General features: G+C 42.1%; 1 protein-coding gene and 1 long non-coding RNA gene across 2 annotated transcripts; one reads left to right on the forward strand and one right to left on the reverse strand.

Annotated features, from left to right (window-relative positions):
• Window positions 1-519: 519 nt before the first annotated feature.
• On the reverse strand, window positions 520-8373 carry LOC113628572 (uncharacterized). Its single transcript, XR_003436146.1, has 4 exons — window positions 8188-8373; window positions 6707-6776; window positions 3149-3230; window positions 520-625 (listed from the first exon to the last, which is right to left on the reverse strand). It is a non-coding gene; the product is annotated as an uncharacterized LOC113628572 (long non-coding RNA).
• Window positions 8374-8487: 114 nt separating this feature from the next.
• On the forward strand, window positions 8488-16498 carry H3-3A (H3.3 histone A). Its single transcript, XM_027122347.1, has 4 exons — window positions 8488-8609; window positions 10153-10303; window positions 11492-11645; window positions 15990-16498. Exons 2-4 carry the CDS (start codon window positions 10176-10178, stop codon window positions 16116-16118), a joined length of 411 nt encoding a protein of 136 aa, XP_026978148.1. The 5' UTR covers window positions 8488-8609; window positions 10153-10175; the 3' UTR covers window positions 16119-16498.
• The last annotated feature ends 1141 nt before the right edge of the window (window positions 16499-17639 follow it).

Raw genomic sequence — 17639 nt, forward strand, 5'->3', positions numbered from 1 at the left:
GAGTCATATATAAAGTCAGGGAGAGCCTCCTCCATAGAATAAGGGGAGTAGCAGCAGGATGTCCTTCTTGACCCCCAAGGGTCATCAGAGAGAATATCCAGGGAAGGACACTACTCACAGGCCAAAACATCACCTAGGCAGAGTCAGTCTCTCTCTCTCCCTGTCTCTCTCTCTGAGATGTTAACACTCCTATGGATCCAGCATAGAAAGATCTTCCTCCCTCCTGATTCTGCAATTACTGTTCCACCTCAGAGACTGGGGGACATTGTGGGGCTTCTAATAATGTGGTTATTGTTTAATTAAGCTTCTTCCTAAACCTTATGTAGAAGTACTGGGCCCATACTATGTCCTGGGGGGGCGCTGACTAGCTACCTAGCAGGGGACTGAAGCTAAACAAAGCATGACAAATTCTCTCAAGCTAACCTGCACCTTCATGCTTCAAAAAAGGTTACAGTTTGCCCACGTGTTTGGGAACTATTAACACAGCTACTTTAAATTGCAATGATACATAGTAGATCATACCTTTTGAAAGCAGTGAAGACAGGTTTGACACAATGATGGTCATTTGTGGAGCCCGTACTCTGTGTCAGGTGCTCTGTATTTATTCTTTCTGATCCTTAGTGACCTGGCAAGGTAGGATTATTATTACACTTTAAGGTAATTTTGCTCATTTTACAGACGAGGAAACTAAGACCCAGAAAGGTTAACGCTCCGTTGATTAGTGGCAGAGCTAGGATTCAAACTCAGTCCTGTTTGCCTCCAAAGTCCCCTCCCTTCCTACTTGGTCTCCTTTGATCCTGGCTGTGCCATGGGTGTCAGTCATCATTGGGTAGGTTCTGCTGGGGGAAGGACTAAGTAGGAACTGAACTCAGATAGCACTGTCAAACCTCACAGCACTGGCAGGATGTGACAAGGACTCCAGACTGCTTCCTGGGGTAGTTTCTCGGCAGAATATTTAGGAGGGAGAACAGAGTAATAACCTCAGCTATTACAGCACTTCGCCATGATGGTGGAGGGTTCTAAAGGCCCCAGAAGAGACCTGAGAGGGCCTGGAAACTCCTCGAGTGTGGAGATCTTACATGGAACACTTTGCTTTCTAGAAAGGGTAAGATGGGTGTGGCAAGAGTGCCGGCAGACACCAGCCCTGCCAGCCCATGAAAGGAAGCCAGATTCAGTTGCTAAAGAAGCTTAGAGAAGCTTGAGCAATGGGAGCTGGGGTCATGGAAAGTTGAGAGGAATATCCCCTTAGCATGCGTAAGGGCTGTTAGACTTAGGAAATAAAAATACAGGATGCCCAGTTAAATTTGAATTTCAGAAAAACAACAAAATATTGTTTAGTATAAATATGTCCCAGGCACCATTTTATCTGGAAACCCTAGCCGAGCTGAGCTTGAGTAGAAAGAGTTCCCTCTATGAGGGGACAGTGTGTCCAGGATGGGTCTTGCTGTTGGTGGATGTCAGTGTTGGAAGTGGTGTTGGGGAAACTTACTGTCTCAACAGGGAGCCATATGAGCCCTAAGCCAGCCTAGGGTAGGACAAGCCATCTAAGAATATAGCGGATGTGCATGGATTTTTAGACTGAGGTGACTTAGAAATTTTCCTTTCCAGGTAAAGACTTCATACTTAAGGTTTGATAACATATGTTCCATAATTTTTAAAAAATATTTCTTTATTTATTTGGCTGTGCTGGGTCTTAGTTGTGCCATGTGGGATCTTCGTTGCCACGTGTAGGATCTTTTTAGTCGTGGTACGCAGGATCTTTAGTTGCAGTGTGCACTTAGTTGCGGCATATGGGATCTTGTTCCCTGCCCAGGGATCGAAGCCGAACCCCCTGCATTGGGAGCGTGAAGTCTCAGCCACTGGATCACCAGGGAAGTCCCCATGTGTTCCATAATTTAAATTTTAATATAATTGGGAAAAAATAGTCTATTAAAAAGAAAAAAATCTTAATATACTAGGGATAAGTTAACTTGTCTGGTATTTGAGGTATTCTTATAAATGCTAGGAGTGAGAAAGGGGATTATAGAAGAAAGAATTTACTCTTTTTTTGATACTAGAAAAGGGGAACACCACTGCTTGAACCATTAAAAAATGGTACCAGGCAGTTCAGGGCTCCCTGGTAATTCAAGTCCTTGTTCTTCTGACAGGCAAGCTCTGCAGAGTAGAATATTCTGTCTGTCAAAGGAAGCATAACTCCTCTTTTTCCCAGAGGAGAAGGTAGTACTTTTTTTTTTTTTTTTTTTTTTTTGGCTGCGTTGGGTCTTTGTTGCTGCACATGGGCTTTCTCTAGTTGCAGCGAGCAGGGGCTACTCTTCATTGTGATGCACAGGCTTCTCATTGCGGTGGCTTCTCTTGTTGAGGAGCACGGGCTCTAGGTGCGTGGGCTTCAGGAGTTGTGGCGCATGGGCTTAGTTGCTCTGTGGTATGTGGGATCTTCCCGGACCAGGGATCAAACCTGTGTCCCCTGCATTGGCAGGCGGATTTTTAACCACGGCGTCACTGGGGAGGTCCCAAAGGCAGTATACTTCTTGAACCTTACTTTTCTTTGAACTTGGACAATTAATCCAGTTCTTGGAAAAGGGGGGATTTTTTAAAAAGAGAGAATCCTCTTTTTTTTAAAGGCTTTTTTATGAAATAGAATTTTCTCACCTGTTTATTAATACTTAGCAAGTGTCAAGATCATTATATTAGAATGTTGGAGTTTGAAGGAAGGGGTTGGGGAGTGTCTCAAAGGCTGTCTAATGTCCAACAAGCTTCACCAGGTGCCATTTATATGTATGAATTCACAATGGTTCAAAGGCCTGGCTCTGGGCCTTGTGGTCTTAGAAACCACTTAACCTCTTGGCCGTCCTTCTTCAGGGCAGACCTACACCAACTCACTTCACCAAGACTGATGTAGAACTGGGACACCCATTTATTCATTTACAAAGAAATGTTGACAATCTCTAGGATACTGGGGAGGGCACCTCCAATCTACATAAGGAGCCCAACTACAATCCCAAGGCTGCCTGGTGAGCAGAAAATAATGATAATAGATGCCATTAGTCATTTAATGAGTGTTCAAAATTTATAAAACATTAATAGTGACAGTTAGCCCTGGTCAAAAGCACATTCATCCTCACAACTTCACCATGAGAAAAATATTTACCTTCCTTATACTGATGAGAATACAGAGAAAGATATCACAGCTCATTAACTCTAAGAGGTACATTTTTTCAGATGTGAGTATCCTGCAAACAAAATACATTTAAAAATTGGTTATAAAACTCTATAAACTATGGTCACTTTTTGTTTATTTATCCACCAAATAGTTATTAAGTGTCCAGCATGGACTGGGTACTATGCAAGTTGACAGGGACAGAACAGTGTATAAAATGTCAAGGTCCTTGCTCTCATCAAGTTTACAGTCTAGTTGGGGAGACCACTAATCAGCAAATGAATCAAAACATCAGGTTGTGAGAACTGCTGATGGAAATAAGCATGGAAATGTGACCGAGTATAACATGAGGGGTGGGGGGCAAGGAAGACAGGGTGGCTCTCTGAGGGGTGACATTGAACTGAGACCTCACAGTCATCCAGTGGTCTTCACTTTGGGCTACGTAGGTACCAGGAGATAGGTCCTCTCAGCCCTATGGCCCAGGGATCCTGGCTGTAAGCAGCCCCTTCCGAGGCTCCTTGGAGGGCAGCCTGAGAGGCATGGGTCTGACCTGTGCCCCATGGTTGGCACAGAGCTGAGCAGATAAGTGGTGCCCACGACCCACTGTTCCATGTGATATGCTGAGCACAGCCCAGAAGGTGCTCTAGCCCCTCATGCTTGCTTTAGTTCTGCGGCAGGGAACACTGCCCATCATGGACAAGGAGACATAGGAATACCATGCCAGGTGCCCAGGGAGTGTTGGTGTAGCCCAAAATGCAGCCAGTCGGGGCTGGGGACAAGGAGGCTGAACAGGGCTGCTGGTGCAGATTTGAACTTCTGTTCTCCTACCAGGTACTTCTCACTATTTTAGACTCTTTTTGGTGGTGACCAAGGCACCTACAGGGTGACTGCTTAGCAACATGTGCATTTTGCAAATTTGAGCTGTATCATAATTTTAAAATACTTGACCTTTAAAAAGTTTAATTAGATTCAAAATCCATTCACAAGAAATTCCAAGTTTACATTTGTCAATGAAAGAAAGGCAAGAATTTTAAATATATAACTTCAACAGTTACACTTTTTTGAATGACTGAAAACAATTATTTTGAAGTTTTTCAGTAAGATCATCAAGAATTTGAAGAGCTCTTCATCCTAAAATCTTGATCAGGAATGGCACGTGGCCATTTCAAGTATAAAACCTGATATAAAAAATTATGCTCATGGATGTAAGCTCAACATTTCCCATTAAAAACTTTGAAAACGTTTTATTTGGGAGTTTTACACAAGTTTGAGATGTATTATCTTCTTTAAAATGTAATCTAAAAAATGTAATTATTTTCTTTCATAGTGATTATGTAATATAAAAATGTATAACGAAAGTTTTAATCAAGTTCTATTTGAATCGCTCCAAATCCCCTTCACTTTTCCTCAGTGTACCGTACAAAGAGGATCTTTTTCTAAGAGACATGGAAAAGTGGAAAAGCTGCCTTAGAAGATGAGGGAGCCAGCCCTGTGAAAAGCTTGGGGAGAGCATTCAAGCTGCGAAACACAGTGAAATGACCCTCAGGAGGGAAGAGCTTGAAAGGTAAGGTAGCAGGGCTGGAGCAGAATACCACTGGAGAGGGCAGAAGTGATGCTAGGCCTTGCATTTAACCAAAAGCAGTGGGAGGCCTCTGAATGCATTTACACAAGGGTATGACTTAATCTGATTTACATTCTATAAATCTAATCTCTGCATGCACTGTAGAGAATGGAATACAGAGGTGCAAGAGTGGAAAGAGAAAGGTCATATAGGAAGTAACTGAGGGCCAGCTGAGAGGTGAGGAGAGGAGGAAAGGAGTAGGTCATTCTGAGAAGCTTTTCATAGGTAGGACCAATAGGACTATGGGAATGAAAGAAAGGGAGGCTTAAGTAGGATGCCTACACTTTTCGGTTTAAGCAGTTAAGTAAATCATAATGCCATTTACTGGGCAACACTGAAGGAGGGACAGTTATGGAAAGAGGACACTGGGATCCAAAGTCTCAGGACATAGTTTTCAACAAAGGGCAAATAGAATCATAGACGATAAGAGATTTAATGGGCATATGAATCATTAATCAATGATTACAATACATACTGAAATATCTACAGGTAAAATGATGTAAAGCCTGCAATTTGCTTCAAAATCATTTGAGTGGGGGGAGGTAGGAAGAATGAGTACAGGCGTAGATGAAACACAAGATTGGGCATGAGTAGATCATCTTTGAAGCTAGCTGATGGGTACCTAGAGGTTCATCATACTACTCTCCTTTTGCGTATGTTTGACAATTCCATGGGACTGGATGAGATCACCTAATATTCAACAAATGGGGACAGCCCCACACTGGCAGGGGTGGGGGGAGTGGAGTAGAGGTGGCAGTGCTAGTGCAGTGGAAAGAAAGAGATAAGACCACTGCTGTCCTAGAGTTGACATTCTCTGGGGAAGAGACATAACAAGCAAGTAAACAAATATGACAGATTTAAATCAATGTGATAAAGAGGAAGGGTGATGTGATAAAGTGTGCATGCAACTGAGTGGCCAGAAGCAACAGCTCCTTGAGGCAGTAATCTTTGCATTGGACTGATTCACAAGCTAAACAGATATCAATAGTGGTGTTTTTAAAGTCCTTTCCATTCTACTTTTTAAACTTTTACTCATAAACAAATCTGAATTAGTGACCATAAGATTTCTACTCTAGGGAAAATGTTTTAACTTAAAAGCTTTTGCTCCCCTCCTCTCCACTGTTTTTTTTTTTTTTTTCCTCTCTCTTTTTTTCTTTTAAAATTCATTTGGCTGCACTGGGTCTTAGTTGCAGCATGCGGGATCTTTAGTTGCAGCATGCAGGATCTAGTTCCCTGACCAGGGATCGAACCCAGGCCCCCTGCATTGGGAGCATGGAGCCTTAACCACTGGACCACCAGGGAAGTCCCTCCATTGTTTTTTAAACTCCAAATTTTGAAGCCATTATTAGCCCAAGAGTTCTAGAAGTAAAGCCAATTCAGGACTGACCCTGGTACCCCCTTTAGAATCCCTTTTTGCCCTGACAGCTTTCCTTCCCCCATCATCTGACTCTAAAGTGCTCTTCTCCCCTCAGCTACAGTTTTTGCCAATCTTAGGACTCCAAAGGATGTCTTTCCTTCCCTCTTCCAAGTGCTACTTCCCTGTGCAAAGCAATGCTTCCAGAGATTATAAGCCCCATGAGGGCTTGTGTTGTTTGTTCACTGCTGTCTTCCAGCACCCAGAACTATGCCAAGCACAGTTGGCACCCAATAAATATTCACTCAGTGAGAAAACTTCCAGAAGCCACTAGGTAGATAACCAGGCACCTACCTAGGTGCTAAACGTACTTGATCCTACAACTAGAAAAAACTTGTGGCCTATCTTCACACAGATAAATATCACTTCTATTTTACATATGGACAGCTGAGTAGGTTCAGATAATCCAAGATCAGAACTATTTCACCTAAAACAGTCTTTCCTGTCCTTAAAAATATTTTGAAGACAAAAAATAGAAGCTATGGAAAAATCTAGCATATAAAGAAAACGTTACCAGTGTCATTTAACATTTCTTGAAGATATGATGAGTTTAATTGATGTACAACAGCCTTCCTGGAAAAATCCTGGAAAAAAACCCAACAAATATTTTGGTTTCCTCAAAACAAAACAAAAAACAAGCAAAGAAACCTCTTCTTGGCCCGAATTATAGAAAGTCTTCGCTGGCAGCTCAGCCTAAGCTCTTTTGCATACGTGCTTTTAGGAGAGGCTTGCAGATTGCATGTATTCTGCAGAGCAACCACACACACTTAACATTCATTAAATAATAATGAAACAGGAGGCCTGGATTTTTTTTGGTTTCTCCTGGGTCTCTTCATCACTCAAGTGTCCTTGGACAAATCTACTCCCTCTCTCATATCTGATTTCCATATATCCGTTTCAGGATAACCTTTCATATCTGATTTCCATATATCCGTTTCAGGATAATGTTTATGACTAAGATGCTTTATAAGATCTTCAGACTACCAGTAGTAGTTATGCCCTCCATCTATGAAATTTATCTCCTTCACTATCCTATGGGATGTCTTCATGACACTTCTATTGAAAACCCTCACACATAGTTGCGAGTGCTGTCAAAACCATCTAGGGAGGTACAGATAGTCTAAGGCCAATGAGCTGACAACGTGGATGACTTGAACCTGAAGTCTGTTTCCTATGCTACTGAGAATTGGAAAATGGATAAATGTGATAATCCCCAAACCACGTTTTCCTTATTTCTGCCGTTTTCCGCCGCATCTAAACTATGCAGAAGCTGCTGACAACACTTGACTATCCAGTATTTGGCAATTCTACCGAATACTGAAAAGGTTAAAAGGCCGAACTTGCTAGTAGGACAAGCTGCCAGGACTGGTAGTCAGGCTCTGGTGCAGTTAGCTGTGTATTCCACACATTGTTTTAGAGGCTTACAAAATACAGCCATCTTGCATCAGGCATCCCGGCCCAGGAAGAAGGCGAGCCCCGGCCCCTCGGCCCTGGAGATGCCACCTGCGCGGGGCCGGGCGTCCTAGGTGGCAGAGCCCTTGCGGACTGCCTACAGCCCGCACCGCGGGGCCCGCCACGGCCCGGGCCGGTGTGTTGAGCGACTAAAGTTGTCTACGGGCGGGCCGACCGCACCTGGCCCGGAGAGAGAGCGTGAAGACTGCAGTCCGGCAGCCCTGCCAGCGGCTAGAGCAGCCCCATCCGAAAGTGGACGCGGGACGCTAGGCTGCTATTTGCTTCCGGTTGGGTAGTGTTTTCAACTGGGGTGCACCGACCCGACCGGCGGTGCCCTTCTCCCCGCCCCCGGGGCGCCTCGGGGACGCGCGCCTGGGCCCGCGCCGGAGCGGGGCGCCCCCTCCCTCGCCCTCCCCGCCGCGGCCTGAGACGCCCGCAGGCCGGGTGTTCACCGACCGCGCCTCCTCCCGCCCGCCCCTCCCCCCTCACTTCCCCCTCGGCGCCCCAAACCCGGGCTTCCCGAGTGCCAAGACGTGTGCGCACGGAGCAGGGTGGGAGTGCGGGGCCGGAGAGCCGGAGTTAAAACGGGGGCGGGCGGGCGGCCGTCTCGGCCGGAGCCGGCGGCCCTTCGGCGTGTCTTTTGTGTTTGTACACACACTGCGCGAGGCGGCCGGGAGGAGGGAGCGGGCGGCGCGCGGGGGAGGGGCGAGCGCGCGCCAGCGAACGGGCGCGCGGGGGGAGGGGCGGAGGCGGGGCGCGAGCGCGGGGCGGGGGCGGGGCCGAGCCTTCCCTCCATTGTGTGTGATTGGTTGGCGCGCGGCGCGGGGGCGGGGCGGCGTGTGTTGGGGGATAGCCTCGGTGTCAGCCATCTTTCAATTGTGTTCGCTGCCGCCGCCGCGCCGCTGTCGCTCTCCGACGCCAGCGCCGCCTCTAGCTCGCTGAGCTCCAGCCGAAGGAGAAGGGGGGTAAGTTTCCCCGTCTGCCCGCTTCCCCGGAACCGAGCCCCGCTTGCCGTCAACCCCGGGCCGGGCCCCGGCGGTGCGGTGAGGGGACCCAGGGTCCCTCCGGCTTGGCCCACAAACTTTTTGGCCCAGAAATGGAGGTGAGGAGCGAGTTTCCCTCACCCCTCAGGCGACGGCGGCTCCGGCGGCTCCCCAGTCTCTCGCCGCCTCAGCCCAACAGCAGCAACCGCCGCGTCGCCGAGCCTGCTCTCCCTCCCCGCGCCCCTGGCTCCTCTTTCTTCGGTGAAATCCCGCCCGCCGCCCCTTCCCGGGACCCCAGACCTTCACCACGACCCGCGCGGGCCTCTTAACTACCGCCCCCGGACCCCGGACCCCAGTTTTCGAGCGGGAAAAGGGTGGAAATCGCCGCTGCTTCCCACCCTGGGGTAACTCGCTTTTTGCTGCCTCCCCACAGTTGTTGCTAAGCTTCACCATCTTGTCTCTCTTCTCTGGTCACCGACCATATTTTTTCCCCCGTTTCTCTCTTCCCCATTTGAAAAAGGAGGAAAATTTTTTAAAGAGAAAAATTTTTTTCTCCTTTTTTAGAGAAGCGGAAACTTGATGCATTTGAAATGCACAAAAAAAACTTTTGCATTTTGGAGGGCGGCACGTGGCAGGGGATCGGGCTATTTTCGAGCGATTTGGTGTTTTGTCTCTCTGGTAGGGAATCGGATACGTTTTGCGATTGTTTCCATTTTGTTCTGGTCTGGGAGCCGAGTTTGTGCCTGCGCGAGACGCTGGGAGCGAGGCGGGCAGGCTGGGGGACCCTGTGCCGAGGGGCCGGAGGAGGCGAAACCAAAAGTTTATGTGGTGCTTGGGGTGGACTGGTCGGCCGGTCCCGTGCGTTAATTAAAGCCTGGGTGCGGGGCACTTTTTTTTTTTAATTTCACTGCGAAGCTTCTGAGGACTGGACGCCAGGACGGTGCTTTGTAGAATGCTCGCTGGTGGTAGCTGTTGTTCCTCTCTTGTTTTTTGAGACGCCTTTTTGTCAACAGAACTGTAGAGATGCAGAAGCAGGAATGTTTTCAGATATTTACAGCAGTCTATCAACTGCCAGACGTAAAGTGGGGGGACGGCGGGCGGGGGTGACCAAAACCTTTTTTGCTGTAATTTGACTCGACCTTTCTGTGGTTTGTGGCTTCGTTCTTTTGACTTGTTAGTGGATCGAATATTTACAGACGTTTCTAATTTCTACTTTAATTAAAGAAACTGAAGTGAAGGCTGTCAGGGGTCTTTTTGTTTTGCCGTTTATCGCTCAGATTTGGCATTTTTGAGAGATGATTGGTGTTAACGCTAACAATTTTCTAGTACTACAGTTTGTTTCAGGAAGTCATATTTGGGTGGTAGACGTAATCTGCACACTTTAAAATTATGTAACATTACAGACATTATTTTTTTATACTGATCATAATTTCCAGATTTTTTTGGGGGGGAGCGGTGGTAATGGCAGGAAAACTTGTATGTTTGTTAGTTGCATATGGTGATTTTTGTGTTTTGATGCTGGTAGGTAAGTAAGGAGGTCTTTATACCATGGCTCGTACAAAGCAGACTGCCCGCAAATCCACCGGTGGTAAAGCACCGAGGAAGCAACTGGCTACGAAAGCCGCTCGCAAGAGTGCGCCCTCTACTGGAGGGGTGAAGAAACCTCATCGTTACAGGTATTAAAACAAGAGGAGGGAAAAAATGGGACAAAGCCTATCTCCCGAAGCAGTATCTATATAATTTAGTAAAAAGATGTATAATTATACTTTTTGCTTTAGAGAAACTAATAATTTTTCCTTTTGAATATTTACTAATACTTTAAAATATATATATATATAATTTAGTGTTAGGTTTTATTGGGAACATGTTTAATTTTGAAGCCATGATCTTGCCCATAGCCCAGAGGAGAGGTTGTATCACTAATAACGTTAATGGGATAGGGTAACATTTTATTTAGCTGTTAGGTGTATTGTATATTTTTTAAATAGTAAATACATTTTTAAATACATTTTTGAGGATACTCTTTCTCTTGGTAAAGTAATTTAATCAAGATTGGGGGTCATTTTGTTTTAGGTAAGTCCTTCATTTACTTGAATTGGTTTATTTCCTTCTGTTAGCACAGTTTTGAACTACCCTGAGCAGTGTTGTTAAGGGCATCTGCCATTAGAGGGCAGAAGTTGTCTGTATTTAGGTGCCTTCTGCAAATGATTTTAGTTAGCCTAAAATAAAAGTGGAAGAAATAAGTCAGAATTGAGGTAAATTTCTTGCTTAAAATTAGTTTTAAAAAGAAAGAAAGAAAGAAAACTTCCATATAGAAGATACACCATAAAAGAGTATTCACATTTAATCATTCATGAGGGATGTGCAGTGTTCAAAGGTATTCTGGGAAATCAAACTTAAATGCCATAAGTGTATTTTTTAAAGGAAGCTCATTGGGTTGTGCTGGTAGGTCTTTTAGAAGAATTGGGGGTGCCAGTGGGAAGAAGGAGAGTGCTGCCAAATTGAGAGGAGTCTGAACAATTTTGACCTCTTTATTTGTGATCTAGTACTTTCCCAAGTTGTAATTATAACAAGTTAGTTATATACATGTTAAAGAGGAAGAAAATAAGGGGACTTTGATTAAATCCCCCTGCCAGGAATCTACTTTAATATCATGCTTTTTGCTTTAAAGGATTGTTGTGTTACTCTTAACAGACTTGAATATTCGGGTCATAATTTAATAAGTGAAATTTGATACAGAAGCTGAAGAATAGTTGGGTGATTTATTTTGTGAAAAGTGACTGCGTCTTTTTAAAGCTGATGACCACTCTTTTATGTTTTTTATGTATTTGGTAACCGTGTCTTTATTGTGTTTTGTTTTAAAGGCCTGGTACCGTGGCACTCCGTGAAATTAGACGTTATCAGAAGTCCACTGAACTTCTGATTCGCAAACTTCCCTTCCAGCGTCTGGTGCGGGAAATTGCTCAGGACTTCAAAACAGATCTGCGCTTCCAGAGTGCAGCTATTGGTGCTTTGCAGGTAAAATGGCGGGTGGGAAAGGCTCTAAGAGTTGGCCGTTCCTGCTTTGTACCAAGAACAATTCTAAATCTTTGTATATGCTTGTTAAATTTAATCATCACGAGTGGATGAGGTAGGTCTTATCTATTTCACTGTTAAGATGTCAGAAAGGTTAAGTTGCTCAAGGTCATACAAGCAGACATAGGATTTTAAAATTTTAGACGTTGCAGTGTTTAAAGGGAAAAAGAACCTTCTGGTTTGGCTTACAGTTGCTGCAGGACATCAGGAAGTCATGGGGCTAAAGGTTATTGGTAATTAGTTTCAAACAGTGACTGATATAAAAAGAATGTTAGAATAAATGGCTTCCTGGGCCTGAAGAGGCAGTTGCAAGTGGAGAGAACATAATATCTGGGATGGGAACAGGCAGCATAAAAGAACTGTGCATTGAGGTAAAAGAAGCATGAGTGGTAGTTAGGATTAGGTTGACGATAAGGAGAAAAAGATACTAGGCTTGTAAAAAGAAATTGGAAGACTTGTAGTTTGCTAAAGGGGATTATGTATGGATTTCCACTTAAGTGGGAAACATAGTGAATTTATTCTTAGCTCCAGTGTGTCAGAACTTTGAGAAGTACTGTTTTAGCTGTGGTTATCTATTTGAAATACTGGTGGTTTGTGCCAAGATTAAAATTTGAAATGCCCACAAGTAAGATATTTGATTAGGTATGTGGGTATAATTAACATCAGTCACTTAAGTAACCTATAATGTTAACGAGTTTGGCGTTCGTTGTAACTCAGAGTATGGTAAGACTGCCACCTCCTTCAGAGCGTGGGGTTAGAGGTGATTAAAATTGCAGATTGCTAGGCACCTCCACAAACCTGAATCGGAATCTCTTTTGGGGGAGGGTCCAGAATCTACATACACTGCATTGGAGGATTTTGCAAGGCTGCTGTTGCCAAGCTTTTCCTTTATGTGTGAGGAAGATTTGATAGGTGGATTCTACCCTGAAGTGTAATTGGTTGAGCTGTTTCTATGGTTAGTCTGAACTTCATTTGATTGGTAAATTCCAGGAGTAGGCATCCATTAAATTCTCAATGAATTGAAATTACTGAAATTTCAAACTACTAAAATCTTCCAGTGCTGTTATTTAAAACCCTTATTTTCTGTTTTAATCATTGACTATCTTTAGATCCCATTTTGTTTATTACTATAATTGCTAATCACATTTTCCCCACTAATTTTAAATATAGAAATATTATTGATATTCTCAAGCATTGATCTAAAGCTGCCAATTTTGTTTTGTAGTTAGAGTTAGCAGGGCTATGCTTGAAGAACACACTATACTTGAAAGTCCAACATTGTTGAGCTTAAGTGTCTGATAGAGCTTTGTAAATTGATTACTAAACAGTCTGAGTAAAAGACTATTGTTTTTTAAAATTCATGTCTAAACTTCCACATTGCTGTTATTAAGGTGTGTGTTTTATATTTGTCAGTAAATGTGGTTGTATTGGTTTGGAGCAAAATGTTCAATTCTGCTGCCTGTAGTACTCTTGCATTAGGTAGCTCTTTATTGGAAGAGTAATCTTTGTTAGAAGTTTATTTTGTTTGTGTTGCTTTTTTTATACATCAGTTCTCTTAAAGATACAGAGATGGAGAATTTGCTAATGGAAATAGGGCAATAGAAGAGAGCAGTTGAAATAGAATTCCAAAAGTCACTATTTTTGCCTTTAGAATTACACAGTTTACAACTTTTCTAATACAACTAAATGAGGAGGGGAGGTAGTCCAATGAGGATGGGAGAGAATTTAGTCTAGGTTTGCCATAGATAATCAAGAATTCGCTAACTTGAAATTTAGCCTTTGCCCCTAATATCTGAGAGTTTGAACTGAGGTATGTTAAAAATGGACATTGGTGGTTTGAAGTGGTGGAAGAGTCAGATATTGAATATACTCAAAATGTTGTAAATTAACATTTTCTTCCAGTTATAAGATACTTTTTCTTTTGCTGTTATCAAAATTACGTTCACTGGGCTATAAATTAATGTGTCAGTCTTTAATTCCCATCATAGCCTTAATGTTTAGGAGACTTTGAGACACTAGCAATAGAATTAGAAATATATGAGTCATGGTTAAATTCCCTATGAGTATTGACTCTTCTCCCAGAGCTGACCAGACACAACTCTATAAAACCTATAGCCAGGTTGTAAGATGGCAGTGAGAGGCCCAGCTGCTACATGCCACATTTGAGTCGTACTAGGGGAGCCAGTAGATCATTATTCCACTCTTAAATGGTCTCAGAATTGCAGGACCTGTTGGCTTGTCCATATAGCAGCTCATAGTGCTGTGTTTTGCAGAAGCCTTCTAGATTTGCATAATCCTGAGATACGCTGGGTGAAACAAAAAAGAAACTAATTTCTTTCTTGAGGAACTTCAGTCCTAGTATCTGATGTGTGGTGCGAACCCGTAAGAGTAGGCAGGCTACAGTATGCTGTGTTTCCTAAATTTTTTACCTATTTCTAGAGTATCCCAAGAATTAATCCCCAAACATTAAGGACTTTTGCTTTTAATATATTCTTTGGAATAGGTAAGATACACGGAACTAATTGCATAGAAAAGATGCAAATTTCGGGAATTCCCTTGTGGTCCAGCGGTTAGGACTCCGCGCTTTCACAGCTGAGGAGCTGCATTCAATCCTTGGTCAGGGAACTGTCCTGCAGCCACATATCCTGGCCAAGAAAAAAAAGGAAAAGATGCAAATTTCAGTTAGGGTTAGAGGTCTCTGTTAAGTAATTTAAGGGCATTAAAAGATGGCTAGTGTACAAGGCCATTATGATTGCCAAGGCATTAGGAGTTCAAAGTTACCTGCACCTGGGAACCAGGGGCAGGAGGAGTGTTTGCTTTCTCCTTCATGGAGTAATCTTAGGTAGTCCATAAAGGGGAGGTAAATAAGACTTAGCTCTTGATAACAAATGCTGCAGAAAGACATGTAGGGATAGTAAACTTTAGGTGAAACAGATTTTTATAGAAGAGAGATTAGGCTAAAAAGAATGAAGATATAAATGTAGGAAATAATTTTTTTCATAAGATGGAATAACGTAAACCATTTGAATTAATTGTTGCTGTGTTAGTTCTTTTAAAAGCAGAATCTCAAGTTTTATTGGCAAAGTCAAAATGTTTGTAAAAAGCAAAACTGGTTCTTCCCATCTCTGTATCTTGTGTGTTATGTAGTATTGTGGGGCTTGAATTGCTCAAGTATTCTGTGTATTTCCCTTTTAGTTTTATTACCCAGAGTTTCCAAAATGGATATAATTTTTTTAATTAGGACAAAAATAGCAATTACAAAAATCTGTTTTTTTCCCCTAAATATATCTCGAACAGAGAAATAACTTGCTTATAGAGAAGCCAAATATCGTCTTTCATTTAGTGTGTTCCTAATCTGCTGAAACAGTTGGACTGATGACTGGTAAAACAGTAGGTTCATTTCAAAATGAGTAAGCAGATGTTTTAACCTAGACGAAAGGATTCTTCAGCTTTTCAGACAGCTGTAAGATGTGCTAACAATTTAAGAGTTAATTATAAGTAGAAGCTCCCGTTTTTTCCTCTTTACATGCCAAGTGTTGGTGAATGATTCATGTAGCTACCAGTTTTTGAGTGAAAGTAGGGATAAGAAGATGCCTTCAGAAAAGTCTTAAGAATATCATGAGAAAAACCAGGGGGATCAATGTTAATGCTGGGAGGTAGCAAAAATGCCATTACAGATAGGGGTGCATAGAGGAAGGTACAGTTAGTGGGGGGCATGGGGGCATATCTCAGCAAAGTAGGTCAATGTATATAAGTAAGACACAAATCTGGTGTGTTCTGGGACCCAATAGCACTCTAGTGGTAAAACTGAGGTGTTAAAGGAAAGGTAGATGAGGACCATATGATGGAAACCAGTGGTCAAACAGATATAATGAAGTGTGAGTAAGATTCAGAAAAAGGAGGACACAGCAGGGTAGGAGAGTATATTACTTTGGATTAGATACATGATTCCATTTATCTTAGGATGAGAATGAATGTTAGAATTTAAGTTGGATTTTTTGCTTTACTCAAGACACATTTCAGTTTACTAAAAATCACATATAACATTAAAATTAAACTTTTTTAGTAGTGAAATTATTTGACTTGTATTATTTGATAAAGACTTGAGTTTTCACTTTCATAAGCTGCCTTTCAGCCTCGTCGCACAGATATTAAAATGTAAGCATTTGGTAAAATAGTCAACATCTTCTGAAGTAGGTTTTTAAAGGGCTCAAAAACCTCATCTTTTTAACTGATACAGATGTAACTTAACTATTGATAATATTTTTTTCTTTATTCCTGTTGTAGGAGGCAAGTGAGGCCTATCTGGTTGGCCTTTTTGAAGACACCAACCTGTGTGCTATCCATGCCAAACGTGTAACGATTATGCCAAAAGACATCCAGCTAGCACGCCGCATACGTGGAGAACGTGCTTAAGAATCCACTATGATGGGAAACATTTCATTCTTTAAAAAAAAAAAAAAAAAAAAAAAAATCTCTTCCTGTTATTGGTAGTTCTGAATGTTAGATTTTTTTTTTTTCCCCGTGGGGTCAAAAGGTACCTAAGTATATGATTGCAGGTGGAAAAATGGGGGACAGAAATCAGGTATTGGCAGTTTTTCCATTTTCATTTGTGTGTGAATTTTTAATATAAATGCGGGGACATAAAGCATTAATGCAAGTCAAAATGTTTCAGTGAACAAGTTTCAGCAGTTCAACTTTATAACAATTATAAATAAACCTGTTAAATTTTTCTGGACAATGCCAGCATTTGGATTTTTTTAAAACAAGTAAATTTCTTATTGACTGCAACTAAATGGTGTTTGTAGCATTTTTATCATACAGTAGATTCCATCCATTCACTATACTTTTCTAACTGAGTTGTCCTATATGCAAGTACATGTTTTTAATGTTGTCTGTCTTCTGTGCTGTTCCTGTAAGTTTGCTATTAAAATACATTAAACTATACCTGCTTTTGGTCTTTACTATCAACCTTATCTGTACAGTTAACTTACTTGAAATTTCCATATTCAGAATAATTTTAGTATCAAGTGTTTTGTCACTTTTTATCTGAAACTGTTGAGAGAGGAGGAAAGTATAAGCTTTGTATGGGAAGGAAACTGGAGCTACTGGCCTTCCTCAAATTTTTAAAAATTTGAAGATGGTATTTCTATTTTCCAAAACCAGAGTTTGACTACGGATATGTGTACTTTTAACCAGCAGTTCCCAAACCTAGCTGCCCAGCAGAATCACATGAAAATAGTTAAATCTGTGTAAGTAGTGAAAGTACATATATAAACATAATCTGTTATTAAACTTTGAATATTTAATGGTAATTTAACTGCAAATGTAACAGTCTTCAGTTCAAAAATTAGTGCATCAGAGAGCTGGCTATTTTAAGATATTGTATATTAACCCTGAAGTTATTAATCAAGCACCTATAGTTCATTCTTAGCACTGTGTTTTATTTAGCATTGGGGTGATTAATGTGAAATGAGGATGGTGAACCTTTTAAGACTTACAACATTTCTTATTAGAGAAATGCAAATCAAAACTACGATGAGGTATCACACCAGTCAGAATGGCCATCATTAAAAAATTGTCTACAAACAATAAGTGCTGGAGAGGGTGTGGAGAAAAGGGAACCCTCTTGCACTGTTGGTGGGAATGTAAATTGATACAGCCACTATGGAGAACACTGTGGAGGTGCCTTAAAAAAACTAAAAGTAGAATTACCATATGGCCCAGCAATCCCACTACTGGACACATACCCTGAGAAAACCGTAATTCAAAAAGAGTCATGTACCACAATGTTCATTGCAGCACTGTTTACAATAGCCGGATCATGGAAACAACCTAAATGCCCATGGACAGACGAATGGATAAAGAAGATGTACATACGCACAACAGAATATTACTCAGCCACAAAAAGGAACAAAATTGGATCATTTGTAGAGA

The sequence above is a fragment of the Aethalodelphis obliquidens genome, unplaced genomic scaffold, assembly GCF_003676395.1.
Source record: "Aethalodelphis obliquidens isolate GAN/ISIS:26980383/991018 unplaced genomic scaffold, ASM367639v1 scaffold24, whole genome shotgun sequence".
In the NCBI taxonomy this organism is placed as follows: Eukaryota; Metazoa; Chordata; class Mammalia; order Artiodactyla; family Delphinidae; genus Aethalodelphis; species Aethalodelphis obliquidens.